Source organism: Canis aureus, chromosome 21 (assembly GCF_053574225.1).
Source record: "Canis aureus isolate CA01 chromosome 21, VMU_Caureus_v.1.0, whole genome shotgun sequence".
In the NCBI taxonomy this organism is placed as follows: domain Eukaryota; kingdom Metazoa; phylum Chordata; class Mammalia; order Carnivora; family Canidae; genus Canis; species Canis aureus.
Genome location: NC_135631.1, coordinates 4,670,258 through 4,690,316, shown reverse-complemented (window position 1 = coordinate 4,690,316; position 20,059 = coordinate 4,670,258). Strand labels below are relative to the sequence as shown.

At 48.8% G+C, this 20,059-nt stretch overlaps 2 protein-coding genes across 4 annotated transcripts in view; both read right to left on the bottom strand.

The window, feature by feature from the left end:
- PACS1 (phosphofurin acidic cluster sorting protein 1) overlaps positions 1–2,546 on the bottom strand; it is a 141,163-nt gene extending 138,617 nt beyond the window's left edge. Inside the window, exon 1 of the mRNA XM_077862489.1 lies at positions 2,068–2,546. Within this exon, the coding sequence (XP_077718615.1) occupies positions 2,068–2,420 (353 nt within the window). The 5' untranslated portion in view covers positions 2,421–2,546. The remainder of the gene's footprint in view (positions 1–2,067) is intronic.
- A 1,727-nt stretch (positions 2,547–4,273) lies between these two features.
- Positions 4,274–18,950, bottom strand: SF3B2 (splicing factor 3b subunit 2). 3 transcript variants are annotated; one of them, XM_077862483.1, is made up of 22 exons: positions 18,766–18,950; positions 18,540–18,586; positions 18,185–18,262; positions 17,210–17,458; positions 16,943–16,993; positions 15,687–15,804; positions 15,257–15,357; positions 14,831–14,927; positions 14,552–14,640; positions 13,974–14,189; positions 13,683–13,820; positions 13,432–13,512; positions 12,991–13,218; positions 12,014–12,163; positions 11,074–11,163; positions 10,855–10,962; positions 9,533–9,640; positions 9,119–9,261; positions 8,934–9,035; positions 5,112–5,211; positions 4,840–5,025; positions 4,274–4,500 (listed from the first exon to the last, which is right to left on the bottom strand). In XM_077862483.1, exons 1-22 carry the CDS (start codon positions 18,896–18,898, stop codon positions 4,429–4,431), a joined length of 2,685 nt encoding a protein of 894 aa, XP_077718609.1. In that variant the 5' UTR covers positions 18,899–18,950; the 3' UTR covers positions 4,274–4,428. The 3 variants fall into 3 exon arrangements, with proteins under 3 accessions (XP_077718609.1, XP_077718608.1, XP_077718607.1); XM_077862482.1 differs by having other exon boundaries at positions 14,552–14,643; positions 16,943–16,990; XM_077862481.1 differs by having other exon boundaries at positions 14,552–14,643; positions 18,766–18,949.
- Between the last annotated feature and the right edge of the window lie 1,109 nt (positions 18,951–20,059).

The window sequence follows — 20,059 nt, the reverse complement described above, 5'->3', positions numbered from 1 at the left end:
AGAGAAGGCAGTTGTCCAAATGTCACCAAACATAGCAATAGACATGAAGGAAGAATGGAGAGCCTGTAATACTAACACTGGACTAATGTAGGAAGGGGCACAATGCTTATGTTAGAATACTTCAGCTATAGATGGACCTACCTAGAAAGAAAGAAGCCTCCTAAGGACCATTAGACACTAAACTCCTACTTGAGTTTGGTGTTGTGTGTGGTAGGGCACTGGCCAAAGCAAACTAAGTGCCTTCTGATTACTCTAAAGGAAAGACAAAGAAAAAAGTGTACTCAGTGAAGTGAATGCTGAAACAAAAAGGACATGAAGAGAAAGGGGGGGGGGGCGGGGCATGAGCGGAAAACAATTTAGCATTATCTAAAAAAGTTTCAGATGTATACTCTGCAAAGAGCAATTCCACCCCTACATATAAAGACAACCAAAAGAAACTTTTGCAAGGAACACCAGGAGTCCTGGACAAAAATATTTACAGCATTACTGTTCCTGTTAACAAACAAGAAACAACTCAAATGTTCTCCAAAAGGAGAATTATGATTTATTCATACAATGAAATTCTATCCATTAGTGAAAATATTTAAAGTAGAGCTACTATACCCCACTGATGAGTCTCACAAGCCTAACGCTCAGTTAAAACACATTAACACAACTGAATTAATTCACAGAACACATACAGTATGGCGGCACTTACATAAACTTCAAAAACACTCTAAACTAAAAAATATTGTTTAAAGATGCACGCATGCAATAAAACTATTTTTAAAAGACAAGGGAAATAATAAACACACAATTCAGGACAGTGTTTACCTTTGTGGGGGGAAGTAGAAGATATGGTCAGGAAGGGGCATCCTGAAGGTTTCAACATAACTTATAATGCTCTATTTCTTAAGATGAGTCAAGTATAGAATTATACTTTTCATCATTTTGTAAAATACCCTATCTAGGAGATAACTCTGTGTGTGTGTGTGTGTATAATTTTGTATGCAAGAAATGATTCAAAATAAAGGGAAGAGGAAATAAATAGAGTTGAGGCTGGAACCAGACAATACTTCCTAACCCCCACTTATACATCCAACTACCCAAGGCTGGGCTAATAGAATAAGGAGTCCAAAACTCTAAGGCAACAAACAGAATCAGTTCACTTTAAAGGTGAGGAAAAGATCACCTCCAGGCACTTTTCTGGACTTACTAGGTGAAACCAGTTCCACAGTGTCTGTCCAACGGGTAAACTGTAAGACACTGTATCCTGTCCCCAAAGAGTTGGAGAAAGACTGCTTTGCCAATACAGAAACAGAAAACATCACAAACTCAGGCATATTTTACCAATGAAAGGAAAGTCCCCAGAGGGTTCCAAAAGACAGAAAAATGGACTGAATTTAGGAACAAGGCAGTAATTTTAAGAAGCCCTCCATGGCTAAGAGAATTTGTGACTAGCTACTGGGGAGGAACAGGGTGGGGGATGAAAAATACACTTAAAGACACACTAAATAGGACTTTTACAAGAGCAAAGGCCAGGAGAGAATGTGTGTAACCTGAAGCACACATCAACGTGTGCCTGTTGAAGACTAACGAGAAGCCTCAAGGGTTACTATACGGGCTTTACCTGGCAGAAGACGACAACCAAGTTTGGCACACGCTGAGTATATTGAGAAATAATAATATCAAAAGACATCTACACCACAACTATGTAACATATGTACAGCCCACGGGCGCCAACGAAGCAGGGAAAAGAGTCTGTGACATTCGCAGGGAAACTGACCGTCAGGAAGGCCAGATTCGGTCAGATCGAGGAGAGGAGAGAAGGCCCCAGGCTGAGAGTCCAGAAGGCCCCAATCCGGGAGGGGAAGAGGGTGGTCCGGGCCGAGGCAGAAGGTGGGGCTGACAGGAGAGGGCGGGGTCCCCGCAGGAAGGAGCCAGGCCGAACAGCCAGGGGGAATCCGGGGAGGGGACGCTCCCCTGGGCACTGAGACCCGGAGGAATGAGAAGGCGGGGGGGGCCTGTCACAGACCCGGCCCTGCGGCCCGGCGGGCCCAATCCCCCCCCCCCCCGCCCGCCGCTCACCTGGGCACGCAGCTGGACGAGCTCCGATCCACCTCCCAGGTGGCGTACAGGTTCATCTGCACTGGGGCGGGGGTGCGGCCTGGCCCCGGGCCGCCGGGAGGCGCGGAGCCGGAGGCCACCGCGACGGCCATGGAGGTGGAGGTGGACGAGGACGAGGAGGAGGCGGCCGCCGCCGAGGTGGACGAGGACGACGACGAGGTGGCCTGGGCCAGCTTGGGGGGCGTCGGCTGCTGAGGCGTCGGCTGCTGCGGCGGCTGCTGCTGTTGCGGGGACTGGGCGACCCCTGAGCCCCGCTGGCCGCTGCCGCCCCCGGCGACTCCAGGACCACCGCCCGCCCCTCCGCGTTCAGCCATGGCCGGGCCAGGGGAAGGGGGCGCGGGGGTTACGGGGATCGGGGCGACGCCAAGGGGACGCCCAGGCTTCTCCCACCGCGGCGGCGAGGGCTCAACTCGTCTCCTCAGCCCGCCCGCCCGAGCGCGCGAGCGAGCCAGCGAGAGGCTGCACGCACGCGCGGGGCCTCTCGGCGCGCGGTCCTCGCGCTCGCCCGCCGCTGCCTGTTGCGGCTCGCGCCGCCGAGACACTGGGTGGGCGTGTCCGCGGGGGCGGGGAGCTCCGGCTGGCGCGGCCCCACCCAACACCGAGGGGCGGGGCCCGGGCTCGCGCTCGCGCCCCTGGCGAGCCCGTGGGCGCGCTCCCCTCGCTCCCCTCGCTCCCCTCGCTCCCTGGGAGGAGGGTCCTCCACCCGGCGGATCCCGGCCGGACCCTGCCCTCACATCCGAGGCTGGGCCGCAGGCAGCGCGCCCGGTTCTCCCCTCCCCCGTAGTCCTCACGGCAGCAATAGCCAGGCCGGCGGAAACTCCGCTTTTCCGGGGCGCGGCCCCGGCCAGGAGAGGGCTGCCGCGGGAGCGCGCCTCAGGACCCTCGGGTCCCCAGAACCGAGGCGAAACTCGCGTCGCGCCAGGCTACTTGGCCCCTTGCTCTGCCGCCCCGGGGTTTCTTCACGACCTACAAAGGGAGTGGTGGAGACCCAGTGGTCGGCCCGCCTGCCTGTGGGCGGTGAAGTTTCCGTCCCGGCTTCTCTCCACCACAGGCAGGGGCTCCGGGACCTAGAGTCTGAGAGGCCCTGACAAGGATGAAATCTAAAGCTAAGCTGTGGCCCATCTGGAGCCTCCTTTTCTGTCCTGTGGCTCCCCTCCCCCAAAGAAGCATTATAGAGTTCCAAACGCCCCCCCCCCCCATCCCTGCCCTCAATTTCTTCCACCGGCCATGTTTTCTCTGCTTCACTGTTTACTTAATCTTTTTTAAAAGATTTTATTTATTCTTGGGGGGGCGGGCAGAGATACAGGCAGAGGGAGAAGCAGGCTCCATGCAGGGAGCCCAACGTGGGACTCGATCCCAGATCCCCAGGATCACGCCCTGGGCCAAAGGCGGCGCTAAACCGCCGAGCCACCTGGGCTGCCCTGCTTAATCTCTAACGTTCTACTCCTTCCAAGACCTAGCTTAATCAGTGTCCAACACAGGATCTCCTACACTACTCCCCCATCCATCACCTCCAGAAACCATCTTGAAGCCTCCTGACATCCGCACCTCAGTTGGTGCCCTTAGGGCAAAGCAATACTAGTAGTACAACAGTAGGACTTTTCTCTTTCCCATCGAGGAAATGCCTGTTGGGCCCTGAAGTCCAACCTAGTGTAGCCTGTTGGGAAGACTTCTTGGGACCAGACAACTTGAAGAAAGCAAGCCTTCCCCACCCCCCCAAGTTAGTGACTGAAACTATTCAGGGGTTCATATAGACTCAGGACAATCTAGATATGGAGCTGTGTTCTCCCCAAGGTATGGACTTGGGACTCTTTTGACCATAGGTCTATAGGAAGGCCTGACCTGGCCTACTTCCCAAGCCCACTGCACTTTCTCAGCCCAGCCAGGGTGCTAAGCTGGCTATTTTTAGTCTCCAAGGACAAAGCAGTAAGGTCAAACCAGGCCTAGAGGTACTTCCCCGAGAGCCCTCTTAGAAAAACAGGCAGTGGTGAGGCACAATTTCAGCATGGCTTTCACTTTATCACCAGTCTCAACTGCAGCATCTGATCCAGGTGCATGCCCTTGGTCACTGGGGCAGCCCTGAAGTTGCAGAAAAAGCCTGTTTTAGTCCTTCTGCACAAGGTGGTTAAAAGACGAAGGAGGATCAGAAGTGTTGCATATGCATCTCTTTCCGTGGGAAACAGTTTTATTTACAAAACAGGTCTAAAATAAGAACATGAAATGACAAGCCCTTGGGAATTGTGGGAGAGCTGGCTCTTGGGGACCATGTGTGAAGCCCAAGCATCCAAAAGGCCTAAAGGAGGCCAGGTGTGTGAGGGAGACCTAAAATTTGAACTCCTTATATTTCTTGCTGCCCCCACGGCTGTCCTGGGGCTGAGCTTTCCGTTTCTTTTGCTAGAAGAAAGAAAGAGAAACAGGTTACAACAGGTAAAGCCACCAATGATCCCCAAGACAAGGATGGGCAACCTGACTCAGCCCCATAGATCTATGGAAACAGTGCTAAAACTGGAGTCTCAGACTTGGGTGAGTTCCCCTCCCTGTGCCTTAGTTTCATCATCTTAAAGAGGGCAGCCCACCAGAGGATTTCTAAGGTTTCCAGCACCAGGGAAGCTCAGGGCAGCAGACACTGAGTGCACCCTCATTCTCATATTCAAGGACACAACGTCGCTGAAAAAGGAGTCCCTGGTATCTACTCCCTGGCTCACACCCAGCTGGGTTCCCATGACCTCCTACCTTCTGTTTGGCAGCATGCTCGGCCACCATGTCACTGAAGTCTTCTTTCTCCACCTGTGCCTGCTGCTCCCGCACATGCTCCTCATACTTTTGGGTCATGGCCATGGGATCCAGCTCCAACTCTTCAGGTGCCAGGGCCACTTCCACACCTTGTAGCTCGGGAGCTGGGCCCTTCCGACTCATAACCTAGCAAAGGGATCAATCTTGTCATCTAGAGAGAGACTTAGAAGACTTTGTTTCCGCCCCCTTTCCCAGCCCCCAAAAGTGCTCACCGTGGACATGTCATAGATGTGGGTTGATCCCATCATGGCTCCCCCAACAGTGGCCGTTCTCTTCTCTGGCAACACAGTGAACAGCTGAGGTGTCTCACTTCTGCAAAGGACAATGAGGTCAGGCCCTAAAAGGCCTCCAGAAGGGGAAGCAAAGAGCATACAAGCAGCACCTCCACCTAGCTCCCAGAGGATAAACAATGCCTAGGCTGCCTCTGCAGGTCGTGGAGGCCCATGAGAAGCAAGGAGTGGGTAGGTGCTGAGTGCAGGAAATACAGCCTGGAAGGAATATGGGGATTGAGTTAAAGGATCTCCAGAAGCAAGTTTAGAAGATCAGAGAACAAGATTCCCACACGTAAAGAAGGGCTAAGGGTCAGGCTGAAAGTTTCTGAAAGAACTGTGGTACAGAGAAGATGGCAGGAGAAAGGAGACTACAAAAGCTCCTACCCAAAGTTTTACCCAGAGCTCTAAAATAGAGAACTCAAACTCCCAGTACTTCCTATGGCGCAAGAACCATCTGAGCCACTCTCCCCATGTATTTCAAGGATTCCACACAAAACACAAAAGAGCAAATCCACCAATATCAACCTAGACCTCGCCCCACCTCTCACCCTGAAACAGGTAACAATTTATTCTCATGTAGCAGCCAGAGTGAACACCTTAAAACAGTTCAGGTCCTTTGTTCAAAATCCTGAGGCTTCTGGGAATCCCTGGGTGGCTCAGCGGTTTAGTGCCTGCCTTTGGCCCAGGGCGCGATCCTGGAGTCCCGGGATCGAGTCCCACGTCAGGCTCCCAGCATGGAGCCTACTCCTCCCTCCTCCTGTGTCTCTCTCTCTCTCTCTCTATCATAAGTAAATAAATAAATCTTAAAAAAAAAAAAATCCTGAGGCTTATGATTATTTGAATAAACCCAACCTCCTTACATGACAGGGTTCATAACCTGGTCCCCTTACCTAATCCTTGTCTCCAATCACAGGACCGTTCTTTTCTTTCTTTCCTAAATATGCAAAGCCTGAGACTTCTGCAGAAGGGGTAACAGGGACCAGATTTACCCTCCCACCTGACATGACCAAAAAAATGGGCAAAACACATGAAACAAAGGTCTTCAAGTCACTGGACATCAGGTAACAGAGGAGACTAACTCATGAGACAGGCAACAAACAAGGCGTGTCCTTCAGGTGCCCTGCCTGCTATACTGAGAGAGCCTGCAAGCTACAGAATGAACAGGGGGAACCCATGGAGAGCCCAGAGGACCCGAATTGACGGAGTTAAAGGGATGAAGTGCAAAGTCCAGAGAGACCCAGACAGCTAGAGATCACAGGACAGAGTTCTAGGGAAGAGATGGCAGTACAGAGCCTCAAGAACTCAGGAGGCCTAAAGAGGGTCCTCCTCAGTCCTCAGGTGAGTGAAGTGTCAGAGAGCCACAGAAAGCACCACCCAAAAGGACTGGTGGGGACAGTGCCTGCTGCCCACATGGGTCTGGGAATAGTGCCTAACCCACCAGGCTAACTAAAGATGCTCCTAACTAACAGGACATTGGGGAGAGTACACAGAGGGTCCTGGGCCTAGTAGCACAGAAGACCACACACTGCTTCTGTTCCTGCCTCATGAACCTGAAAAGCAAGACCTGAGAGAATCAAACTGTTTCCCAGTACCTTAACTGTGTACCTAACAGAGCCGAATATTTATAGGAATACAAAAGAACCCTGCACCCAACAGGGTATGTTTTACGAAGTCTGGCTTTCAAACAAATATTAACAAGCATGTGGGGCACCTGGGTGGTACAATCACTTAAGCATCCAACTCTTCGTTTCAGCTCAGGTTGTGATCTCAGGGTCATGAAATCAAGTCCCACATGAAGATCCACATTCAGTGAGGAGTCAGCTTGGGATTCTCTTTCCTTCTCCTTCTACCCCTCCCGCTTGTACATGTTCTCTCTCTCAAAAAAAATAAATAAATCTTAAAAAAAAAAAAAGAAAAAAGAAATACAAAGAGAAAAGAGATATTCTCAAAATGAACAGAGCATTAGTGAGCAGGAGGGCAACTTCAAGAGATCTAACACATATATAACTGAAGTTGCCAAAGGAGAGGAGAAAGCAATGGGCACAGAAAATATATTTGGAGAGGGGCACCTGGGTAACTCAGTTAGTGTCTGACTCTTGATTTTGGCTCAGGTTGTAATCTCAGGGTCGTGAGATCGAGCCCCATGCGGGGCTCCGTGATGGGCATGGAGCCTGCTTGGGATTCTCTCTCCCTTTCCCTCTGCCCCCTACCCCAAAATAAAGTACTGAAACTAAAAAAACTGTCAACCTAAAATCCTATTCCTGACCAAAATAAAAAATCTTTCAAAAAGGCATTTAAGGGGATCCCTGGGTGGCTCAATGGCTTAGCACCTGCCTTCAGCCCAGGGCCTGATCCTGGAGTCACAGGATTGAGTCCCGTGTGGGGCTCCCTGCATGGAGTCTGCTTCTCCCTCTGCCTGTGTCTCTGCCTCTCTTTTTCTGTGTCTCTCATGAATAAATAAATAAAATCTTAAAAAAATAAAATTAAATAAGATAAAATACATCTTTCAAAAGGCTAAATGAAGATTTAGACTGCCAATGTTGAAAGAGTTCATGACCTGCAGACCCACAACAAGAAATGCTGAAGGATCCCTTTCAGGTGAAAGGAAAATGCTACCTGGATATACACAAAGAAATGAAAGAAAAAGAACACTGACAATGGTAATTACATGAGTTAATATTCAACTAATTACTTAAATCTAAAAGATAACTAATAAAAGAAAAGGGTAACTGACCATTTAAACAAAAATAACCATAGTATAGGATTTATAACATGTAAAAGCAAAAAACCACAACAGTGCAAAGGTTGGGAAGAAAGGAATGGAAGTATACTGTTGTTAGGTGCTCACTGTTCTCCACAAGCAGCATTATCACTTAAAAGTAGATTGTGATAAAGATGGATATTATAAACCATATAAGCACTAAAAATAACAAAACAGAGCTTTCTAGTTAATAAGTCAACAAAGGAGGGACGCCTGGATGGCTTAGCAGTTGAGCGTCTGCCTTCGGCTCAGGGCATGATCCTGGAGTTCCAGGATCGAGTCCCACCATCAGGGTCCCTGCATAGAGGCCTGCTTCTCTGCCTATGTCTCTGCCTCTCTCTGTGTGTCTCTCATGAATAAATAAATAAAATCTTTAAAAAAGAAAGTCGATAAAGGAGACAAAGTGGAGTCATAAAAAAATGTTCAATTAATCTAAAATGTCGGCAAATGGGAAAATGGAACAAAGTACAGAATGGGCAAAGAGAAGACCATCTCATGAAAAAGGGGTCAATTCATCAAGAAGACTTAACACTCCTACACATTTATATAACTAATAAGAGAGTTTCCATTGCAAGACTAGAAGAAACCCATGCCTGTTCTTAGGCACTTAGGTTCCTTCTGCCCCAGATCACCATGTGGCTAGATCTTTCTTAACATTCAGCTCTTGGCTAAAATACCTCAATGAGACCTTCTCAAAGACCTCCCCTCCCCACCCCCACCCCCTAAATCTCTCCACATCCCATTAACCTAGTTGACTTTGCTTCACCATCCTATCCCTAGCTGAAATTACCTTGTTCTCTGAGGAACTGCTTACCTTGTGTTTTTCACTGCCTAAAGCAGTGCCTGGCATAGAGCTGGTGTTCGATAATTGGTTCACAAGGTGGGGAAAGAAGCGGGGGAGTGGGGGGTGTATGGGGGAGTGTAGGACAAGTCAGCCGGCTAACCCAGAAGCTGAAGGGACAAGGAAGACCTTCCCTCTCAGCCCTGCCTGGTTCCCTCACCCGTCCATTGCTTCCTCAATCTTCTTCTTCCTCAACTCAATGAGTTCAGGGGTCTCCATTCCAGCCGGCACTGATGAGAAACCTCCAGGAGTAATAAGACCACTGTGAAGAGAGAAACAATCTCTGGAGTAAAGAGAAGGCCCCCAATGATAAACCACTTACGAGGCCGACTCTGCTCTCCCCACCTGTCTGCAGGGGTAATAAAGCCTGTCTCATCTGGTTTGTCCTCATCACTTTCCTCCTCTTCCTCTTCTTCTGAAGACTCTTCATCTGATGGCTCCAGCTCCCCCCAGGGGGTCCTATCAATCTCCTCTTCCTCAGTCTTGGTCTGAAAGAGATCATTCATTCATTCAGCCAACATGTACTATGTACCTATTATGTGTCAAGTTGTTGCAAACTGAAAGTATATAAAAGTAAATACAATAATCTCTGCCTACCAAGAACTCCTATTCTAGAGGGGAACTTGCTTTACATCTCAGGAACATGCATGCCTTCTTTCCAACTTTGGAACTTCAAAACACCTAGCTCCCTGCTAATGAATCTATAAACCAACTACCTCTCCACTTCCTGACCTGAAGACAGACAGCCTTAGCTTATACCTGAAATTCAGCAGCATTGGTTCCAAACACGTCCCCATAGAGTGGTTTCCCAGTCTCATCCACTGGGGGTTTGCCCCAGCCACCAGCATGGTACCCAAAGGAACAGCTCTGCAAGAGATGAAATGCAAATCAGTTCCTCTACTAAGCTCCAGAATAAACACTGAAGCCCTGGAGAAAAGTCACACTACAAAGCACAGAACTAGCACTTGGTAACTGGAAATTATGATTTCAGAGAAGAATTAAATGTTACAAGGCATTACAAAGCAGAAGTAGTAAGCAAAAAAAAAAACCCCAGAGACAGCAGGATGGGGAGATGAGAGGCAGAGGGTAAAACTAACCTCAGCCTTCATGGTAGAATCCACACTGTCTGAAAGTAATTCAGGTACTTTATTAAGATATTATTTATTCATGAGAGACAGAGAGAGAGAGAGAGAGAGAGAGAGAGAGGCAGAGACACAGGCATAGGGAGAAGCAGGCTCCATGCAGGAAGCCTGATGTGGGACTTGATCCTGGGTCTCCAGTATCACACCCTGGGCTGAAGGCGGCGCTAAACTGCTGAGCCACTGGGGCTGCCCAATCAGGTACTTTAAAATACGACTCTAACTTATTACTGACTTTTCCTAACTTGGGGAAGCTTTTAAAATCCTTTTTTTTTAAAAAGATTTATTTATTTATTTATTTATTTATTTATTTATTTATTTATTCATTCATTCATTCATGCATGATAGACACAGAAAGAGAGAGAGCGAGAGCAGCAGAGACACAGGCAGAGGGAGAAGCAGTCTCCCCACAGGGAGCCCAAAGTGGGACTCAATCCCAGATCCCGAGATCACACCCTGAGCTGAAGGCAGATGCTCAACTGTTGAGCTATCCAGGCAACTTAAAATCTATTTTTTAAAAGGGATAAATTTTTACTTGAAATTTAACAATTACTTCTTTTTCACCTTAATGACTTTGCTATCTACTAAAATTTTTTTTTTAATTTCACACTTCATATGTTAAAATTAAAGTGTAATGCCACTCTTGAGATAAAATTCTATCTGTCCAGCCATGTATATACCCAAGAGATATCTGGTAACACATTCACCCAATTTTAAATCTGGTTATTTCTGAGTGAAATTATAAGTGATTTGTGTTCCTGTTTGGACTTGTCAATTCTTATGGACTGTTTTATGTCAGGTTTTATAAAAAACAAAAACTGCTACTTTTTTTAAAAAAAAAACAGAGAGAGAGAGAGATGGAGATACGGTGGGATGAGAGAACAAAAAAAAAAAAAAATCATCCTCTAGTTAAATAAGAATGAAAGGAAGGCCAGCGCGCACCTCGGGGATGGGGGAGTTCAGCCCAGGAATCTTCAAATTGGGGTACGATGGGGGTGGTCCATATCGCTGCATTGCAATCAGCCATGGCGGAGGGACCTTGTGAGCATTCTGCAAGAAAAAGAGAACAGGATACCATCTGCCCAGCCCTGTCCTTTGTCTCCCTTCTGCCCCAATTCCCACCCTTTTCTTGGCATCCCCAGTCAGGTAACTGGCACTCACTGGTCCTACTGGCATCCCCAAGGAAATCCGTAGCTCATCAGACAGATCTCCTGGCTTCTTCTCCTTCAGTCGTGTTTCAAACTCCTTCCCCTGAGAAAAAAGCAGAGGACGCTGCATTATGAATGCCAGACACACACTGGGAATTCAACAGCAAGGGGATAGAAAAACAAAGATGAGAAGTCCCAATCCACACCAGATACAAAATCCTACTGAGAGCTGCTGTTTCTCATCACTCCTTTCCATGGCTAGAGTAGGAAAAGGAATAAAGGCCAGGAAGGAGGAGAAAAGCGAGACTCCCAGTGCTGACATGAACCCACTTAGAAAACACGGCCAGATTTAGGGCCTACTTTCTTGTCTGTAAAATGAAGGCACTTGATGGGATGATCTCCAAGATCCTTCCACCTTGAAAATTCCTTATCGTGGTGACTGCTATTTCAATGATCCAGATGGGAAAAAAAGGAAACCTTTCTCCCACCCTCAATACTAATTTTTCCTAAAAGCATCTACCACCTGGCACCTCTGCCCCTTATTCAGTTATCACTTTCAAAACATGGACTCAGGGATCCCTGGGTGGCGCAGCGGTTTGGCGCCTGCCTTTGGCCCAGGGCGCGATCCTGGAGACCCGGGATCGAATCCCACGTCGGGCTCCCGGTGCATGGAGCCTGCTTCTCCCTCTGCCTATGTCTCTGCCTCTCTCTCTCTCTCTCTGTGACTATCATAAATAAATAAAAATTGAAAAAAAAATTTAAAAAAAAAAAAAAAAAAAAAACATGGACTCAATCTCTCCTCCAAAAAGACTACCTCCTTTTAAGATTTCAAATCCATTCCACCCAGGAGGAGTTAATGAAAATTCTAAGGCTAAGAGGAGCCTCTATATCAGCTAAGAAAGCCTTTTCCACCAAGAGCTACACAGCCATGACCAAAGGCCCTGTCCCCGAACCTCATAGTACAGGTCCCCGTGGATGGTCAGCTTGGGCTTGGTCTGCCACTTGAAGAAAGCATCGTGCAGTTTCTGGTAATCAATGTCAATCTTCCCCATCTTGGGCCGAACCTTCTCTCGCATTTTGGATTTCATGGTCTTCTGTTCTTCCTGTGGAGAATGCCAAAAGACAGGTCATAAAAAGTATTTACCCAGTTCAGCTCTTTATAGATCTGGCTCTCCGCTCCCAAAAGAAATGAAGGGAAACTTCATATATCTCATTCCAGAAGTCACCAAAATCCTTCCTGCTCAAACCTCTCAAAATTATATAATTTGTATCTAGCAAAACAGATGGATCATAGAAAACCATTTTCAGCTCTGTACGTTGATAAATATATTTTTAAAGCCATCTGATCAAGAGACTGACCTCATTAGCTGCCTCTGGAGAGAACTGGGTGACAGGAGTCTAACAGGGAGGCAGTTTTCATCATGTACTTTTATACCTCCTGCAATGTTTTGCAGCCCACAAAATATTACCTACTCAAAATATTTAATTTAAAAATTTAAATCTAAGAAGTTACACAACCACCATGAATCTCTAGCCACAAAGTGCATCAGGCTCCCTTGGGAACACAGAACTTCAAGTATAGCCAAAGTAGGAAAAAGGAGTCACTGTGTGCAGATCAAAGAGCTGCCAAAGTGCAGGCAGAGGAGGAATGAGGACACAAGAGGCAAACAGAGCCACATGGAATCAGAAGTCTCAGCAAGAGGCAGGAGAGCTAGCTCCAAACAGAGGCCAGGTCTGCTTTTCAGAAGTTGAGATCTTTCCCTCCCTCCCTTCCCTCCCTGTGTCATATGCAATGCTGACTTCTGGAAAATGGATTATTAGACAATTGAGAAATAGATGGACTTTGGGAACCACATTCCCAATTTTGAAATAGGTTGCTGTTAAGGATGTGGATTTTCAGGGCAGATCTGAGCCCTGGCCAGTCCCTTACCTTCTCCTGCAGGGCCTCCCGCATCTCCTGGATGCCTGTGCGTTTGATGAAGTCTGGCAGCTCAAAGGGGGGCTTCTCAATGCCTCGTTTGCCCTGTAGGTACTTGCGCTTAAAACACCAGTGGCGTGGTACAGGCACAGAATTCCGAGTGGCCTTGAGGTGAACCAAGAGCTTGGGGTCCTGCGCAGTAACATCATGCATCTCCACAACATCAGGCCGAGCCACAAGCTGGAAAACACAGCAACATGCCACTAGAAAGCCATAACCTCTCAGATCTAAAACTTTCTCTTCCTCAGAGGACACGTGCCCATGTGACCCAGGCCTCCTTCAAAGCCTTCCTCTCTATCCCTAAAACAAGACCCCTGTGGATTTGTAGGAGCTTCTCATGTGGACTCCCAGCCATGCTCACTCTAGGATCTGCTAGATGAACTCAGGTCTCACCTGCTTCAGTTCAGCCACAGTGAAGCGATTCATTCGGCGCAACTTTTTCTTGGATAACTTGGGGGCTTCTGGCTTCTTCTCCTAGAACAAAACCATTATTTCTTTTGAGCAGGACTCTGAGGTGTGAATCACACTTCCCAGCTCACCCCAAAGTGATTCTTCGTAGGAGTTCATCATGATCCCCCACTGGATGCATCTCAGCCACCCATCTTGAAGCCCTACCCCCCCGACCAGGAACATGAGGGCCTCACCTGTTCGTCATCACTGCTATCGTCATCACTGTCCTTGTGCTCTTCCTCAAAGCCCTTCTTCTTGGGGGCCGTAGAGTTCTCCAGTTTGTCAAGTTTCTCTGGCTCCTTCTCTTTCTCCTTCTTCACGTCATCAGTGAGCTGAGGAGGCAGACAACATGGAAACTCCAGCCCTGTGTCCCTCTCTAGTTCCTGAACGCAGCATTGAAAAGATGCCCTCCTTTCCACATCTTTCCCCATCCCCTTCCCTTCCCTGCTCAGCTCTGCCTCTTCTTAAGGCACTGCTCCCTGTACCTTGAAAGCCTCAAAGATCCTCTTGAAGAAGATGAAGTTGGGCTCATAAATTTCAGGCTCCTCAGTCACATACTCAATTTCAACATCAGCTGCCGGGGAGTCAGAGCCACGGGACCGGGTTGACTCTTTCTCTCGATCCCCAGAGCTCTCAGATGATGCCCCCCGAACCCGCTGGGGCTTTTTCTTCTTCTTTCGGTTCCGACGCTTCCGGTTTTTCTTGCAAAAGGAAAACCAACTGGGTTGGAGAATCCAAGCATGATGTCTGCCCCCTAATCTCCTCGTCCAATTTCCCCAAGGGACTGAGGACAGAGACCATGAAAAGGTCTCCAAAGTTCTGCCCCTCTCAAACTGTGTACCTCTTGGTAAATTATTGCACCTCTCAAAATCTCAATATTTGCAACTATAAAACACAAGCACACACGGTACCCTGAACTGCAAGGATTTATGATAATTAAATGCAAAATATCTATAAGATGCTTGGGAACTGGCACAAACAGCAGCTATTGGTCATTGGACACCTAAAACTGGTGCTACTTTAGTCCCCGGACATTCTTTCCAGACTCAGGTCCATCCCATACCTCTTTCTTGGAGACAGACACAGTGTCCTCCTCAGTCTCCGACGCAGACTGGCCCAGGGATGAGCGAGTGTCTGTTTCCATTTCCTCTTCTTCTGTAAGGGAGGAAAGTGGCCATCAGTCTCCTCACATTGGTACCCTGACACTTGCCCACAGTGACTCCTCTTTACCAAGAACCAGTTTCTCTCTCAAACCCTCCTCAGGGAAGGGATGGAAGAATGCAGACTCGGCCTCCGCCTCTCCAGGTTCCATCCTGCAACCCTCGCAACACAAAACACTCACCCTGTTGAGAGTTCATCTCTTCCTGACGGCTTTCCTTCAGCTGCAGGATCTTTTCCAAAGCCTGGGGGATCTTGGGTCCCACAGAAGGGTCATCCATCTGCCATACACAACCCAGACAGAGATGATCTCAAGACTTCCATCTCTTGTACTAGAAAGGCTGCCAGCCAGGTGATGTACACAGCCAAGAGCAACAATACTAATTGGACCCAATCATCCCTCAGCACCCCTCAGAACCCTGCCCCAGAAATGTCTCCCAAATCCCACTTCCTGCCCTACATAAATATGCTTTAACGAAGTATGGCTCTCACCTGCCCCCCAGCCCCAGAAGCCCTCCTATCTTCTCTCAGAATCCTTCTCTAAAAATCCAGAAACAGTACCTTCCTAAACCACACTCTCCTATCCCTAGAAAGAAATCACCAATCTCACCTCTCTATTCTCATCTCCAGGAGGTGGTGGGGGACCACGAGGCCGGGGAACTGGGGCCCCCATGGGCAAAACAGTGGGAGTGGGGCCCACTGGAGCAGCAACTGTGAGAAGAAAAAAATCCAATGTCAGAAGACACAATGTTCATTTTTAAAAATTACCTTCCTTGCTAAAGATCAATGGTAACCCTTAGGGAAAGGGGATGGCTAGAAGAAGCCCAGGAGAACTTCTAAGGTACTAGAATTATTTTCTTTTTTCTTTTTTTTTTTTTAATTTTGTTTCTTGCTCCAAGTGCTAGTTGTGGGAGTTGTTCAATTTATTACAATTCATTGGACTATATGCTTACAATATACGCACTTTAAAGAATAAGTACTTACATTTAGGATTTTTCAAACACACTCCTTTCCCTTCTCTTCCATTTCCAGGGTCTTACCTCGAGGACCCAGAGGAGTGCGAACACCAATCTGGCCCATGTCTTGTGGGGGCCGAGGGACTGGGGTGCCCATCTTGGCAATCTCCTGCTGACGTTCCTGCTCCAGGAGCACAGCTGCCTATAAGAGAGATGTGGGAGTGAATACACAGCTTGGAAATCCATTGGTCAGGCAGCCTCTGGCAAATGTAGTCTTTTAGCCAGGAGGCCCAAAGAAGAACAATCAGGTACCACTTGAGTTCTGACATCCTCACCAGCCCCACCCTGGAAGGGTGATTGGACTATTGATCCAAATGGAAGAGGCCTCTATCACAAAAGAAAACCCCTGCAAATAACACGCAAAAAAAAAAAAAAAAAAAACCTGGGAAACTCGTGGTTTCTAACGGAGAATTTAACATTTAACTATACACACCCTTCTATTTTTTAACAAGAGCTTTTCCCCCAAGAGATTAAGTTATGTCTAAGGAACAATGAATTCTTTTATCTGCTCCTTAAGATCTAACACATTCTAGGGATCCCTGGGTGGCGCAGCGGTTTGGCGCCTGCCTTTGGCCCAGGGCGCGATCCTGGAGACCCAGGATCGAATCCCATGTCGGGCTCCCAGTGCATGGAGCCTGCTTCTCCCTCTGCCTGTGTCTCTGCCTCTCTCTCTGTGTGTGACTATCATAACTAAATTAAAAATAATAATAATAATAAAAAAAAAAGATCTAACACATTCTAGGCAAAATCAGCACTTCATAATTTCATATCTATTCCTGTTAATGCTTACTTTCAATATCTCCAGTAATGCAGCAGGGAACAACTGATAGAGTGCACCTCTGGGACTGCATGTCTCATGTATTATTCTCTAACTACCTCTATCACATTTAGTCTAAATCCCACACAATTGACTAATCCAGAGTCCTCTCATAGGTATCTAAAATCATATAAGACTAATACGAATTATCAGACTTTTTCAGTAATGGGCTAAACAACAGATATCTTAGACTTTATGGGCCATTGCAAGGGTTGCAGTATGTTCTTGGTTTGCCAATTTTTTTTTTCCTAACAATCCTCCAAAGATAGAAACACCATTCTTAACTTGCAGGCCATACAAAATCAGGTCACAGTCTGTAGTTTACCAATCTGGGCTCCAGAAAAGATGGGATTATCTGGGAGATACTGGAACTTAAGGATGAGGTAACCTCCATGGAAAACTTGAATGGAGCATCTTGTTTTGGACACTAGTACTAGAAGTGACAGCCAATGGAGGGAATTACCCGCTTCTGCTGCTCCAAAAGCTCATGTTCCTTCAGTGAATGATCTCCCTGCTTAAAAAAGAAAACAAACTCACATCAGCATCACTATCCCTCAGGCCAGGCTGCCACAACACTGCTTCTGGGGGTCCTCTTTCAGCCTGGGGTCTATGTTCCAGTCGTTGGTCCAGACTTCCCAGAAGGCTTGGCCCCAGGATCCAGCTTTCTCTAAGGCTTCAATCCCCTTTAGGACCCTGATGAGACCTATGCCCAACCTGCCACCTCCCCTACCTGTTTGGCACGCTCCTCTTGCTGCATCAGCAATGCTGCCTGTTGCTGCGCCAGCTTCAGCCGCTCCTCCTCTGACAGAGCCACAGGCTCACCCACGCGGAGAGGAGGAGGTGGCCCCAAGTTTGGTGGGCGGGGACCAACTGCCATAGGAAAGCCAAGGCCAAGGCCTGGTGGAGGTGGTGGGGGTGGTGGAGGTGGTTGCAGAGGGGGGAGTCCCATGGGTGGTGGTGGCATGGGAATCCCAGAAAGCTGTGGAAAAAAAGTCAACATACACTAGGAACCGTTTATCTACTGCAGACATTTGCAGGTACTATGAGCCAGGTACTAAAATTCAAAGTCAAGTGACAATTCCTGCATTCAAAAAAATATAATACCGATAGAAGAGAATACTAACTTTGGGGTACCAACCAAGGAAAGCTATTGACTCTCTCCCCAGAAAACCATGAACACAGATTGTGCATACAATTTCAGGAAATCCAAGGACACCTCTAATGGCCACCTGGGAACTCCTCCTCCCACCCACAGAAGTCAATAGATCCCAGATCAGAGTCTTGTCCTAGAGAAAAATTCAAATCCTGGCTCAGAAAGGAAATGGAAGTTAAGAAGACTTAAATAAACTGGAGCCAGTGTGTCCCAATGGCTCACTAAATATAAAAGGTATGAAATAAAATAAGAGAGTGAGCCATAATGTCTCACTGAACAAAATGAGAACTGTGCCTGGTAAGGCAAAAAAGAGCTATTTCCAGCTGAAGGAGAATCAAGTCAGGCTTCTAAATTACTTAAGCTAAACCTTAAATGACAGGTAGTATTTGGAGAAGCAGACACTGGATAAGGAGGTAAGGATCAGGACTAAAGGGGAACTGAAGAGCTCCCATTTCTCCCTGTCCAATCTGTTAGTGGCATCCCCAAAACACTGACTGTGAGAGGAGCTGCCCTGAACAGAAGTCATCTTATAAAGTAGAACCACCTCCTTACCTGTGCGGACATGGGAGGGGGAGCAGCTTTGTCCCCATCTTCACCTCTCAGAACTGGGCGATTCAGCACGATGCCTGTCTGCAAAAGAGAAAGGACTCCAGGTCAGTCCAAGAGGAGCTGTTCCACAAAACGTCATTGCTCCCATTCATTCAACAAAATTTACCAACTGCCCATTTGCCAGAGCTTGCGCTAGGCACTGCAGAAGACCTATATATACAAAAATGTTTACAACTGGTCAGGTAATGTAAAAAAACAAGCAGAAACAGCAAGGTACATAAAAAGCTAAGACCGAGTCCTGAGGGCTCATTGAGGCCTTCAGAAACTCGGCCTATCCTGACGTCCCGCCAACACTTACCTGGCGCGTGTAGGTCTGCAGCCGCTCCACCAGCTCCTCGCGACTCCCTGATGGGCAAAGCACAAGATCAACGGGGTAAGTCAGGCCGAGCAGGCCTGCGGGACCAAGCCAGGCCCCAGCGGTCCGCCTCCGCCCCTCCCTCCGCCCCCCGGGTCTCCGGGGTAACCAGGCTCCGCTTCTCCCTGGGCCTACGCTGCCCCGGCCCTTGACCTCCCGAGCTCCTCACCCTGGATCGGAGCTCCAATCTCCGCCAATTTGGCCTGAAGCTCCTGGGCAGCCCAAGCGCCATAGTGACCGGGAGGTGGCGGCGGCGGCAGCTGCAACTCTCCTTTGGGAGGCTCGGGATGCTCGGCCGCCATCTTAGCCGCAGGAAGGCGCGCGACCAACGCGGAAGTCCGGACCGGACCTGGGGCCCACTTGCCGGAACTTCCGGCAGCGCCGTACGCCACGTCCGCTGGAGGATTGGCAGGCGGTTCACATTGCGGCCCAGACCCTGCGGATCTCCAAGCGTCCCCAGGATGCCAGGCCGCGAAGCCTTCTGGGAGTTGTAGTACGCAGGTCCCGTTCTCTGCGGGTCCGGCTCCCGGAGCACAGTGCCGGGCTGAAGCACCGGCAACACTGGAGGCTGGAGCAGGGGCGGGGCTGCGGGGCAAGATGGTCCCGCCAGAAAGGCGTGCTTTCTGCGTCTGCCCCGCCGGAGCGCAGATCTCCAGCCTTCCGACCAGACTTTCAGCTCAGGCGTGAGAGGCCCGGACGCTTTCGTTCCTCAGGGAGGCCTGAAGGACTCACTCTGCCAGCGGCCGCGCGTTGTGGGCGCCAAGCGGGAGGTTGCAGCCGATGCCTGTGATAAAACAGTATCTGATTGTCTGCCCGCCCACCCCCGGCCCACGCATGGATGAATGGGCTGAAAGAGGATCGGAGCCAGGAGGGGAGCGGGCTGAGCTCCAGCTGCCGACCTGGGGGGAAGGGCCACACTAAAGCCCCTTTTTCCACCTATCAGGCCGGCTCAGATGTCTCCGCTAGCCTTTCTCCCGCTTTCCTTTCCTTCCTTGGAGTTCCCGTAACACGTACAAACATCTACCATTTGTTTTAAATTCTTTCTTGCCCCTTTGCCCCACCTCCCCAAGAACGTGCACAGGGGACCTGGTCTTTTTACTGTCCGGCAGCACCTGGCGTTCAAGAGGCGCTCAGTAATGATTAATGGGGAAAACAAACGAAACGATCTTTCGGGCGACAGGATGCATCTTTTTTAGTCCCAAAAATGAGCTCAGGACTTTTTCTCCCCTTATCCCCACCAGCCTACTGGCAGAGTCGACGCTGCCTTCCTTGCCCCAACAGCACCAGCAGCACCAGCAACCGCCTGTGCACCTGAGGGAGGGATGAGCAGATGTTCCCTGCTTGTGTAGCTTCCATCTCTCTCTATCCTGACCCATCAATTCAGTTTCTCTTCCCATCTCTGCCACTAGCTCTGAGATCCTCTTCCCATTCTAGCCCTGTCCTCTCACTGGCAGGCTCATTGC

Excerpts from the sequence above, each read along its gene's own strand:
- SF3B2 (XM_077862481.1), bottom strand. The coding sequence starts at position 18,898 with ATGGCGGCCGAGCATCCCGAGCCTCCCAAAGGAGAGTTGCAGCTGCCG. Across the intron at positions 18,263-18,539 it reads TGCAGACCTACACGCGCCAG|ACAGGCATCGTGCTGAATCG; the intron begins GTAAGTGTTGGC and ends TCTCTTTTGCAG. Across the intron at positions 5,026-5,111 it reads ACATCTATGACATGTCCACG|GTTATGAGTCGGAAGGGCCC; the intron begins GTGAGCACTTTT and ends TCCCTTTGCTAG.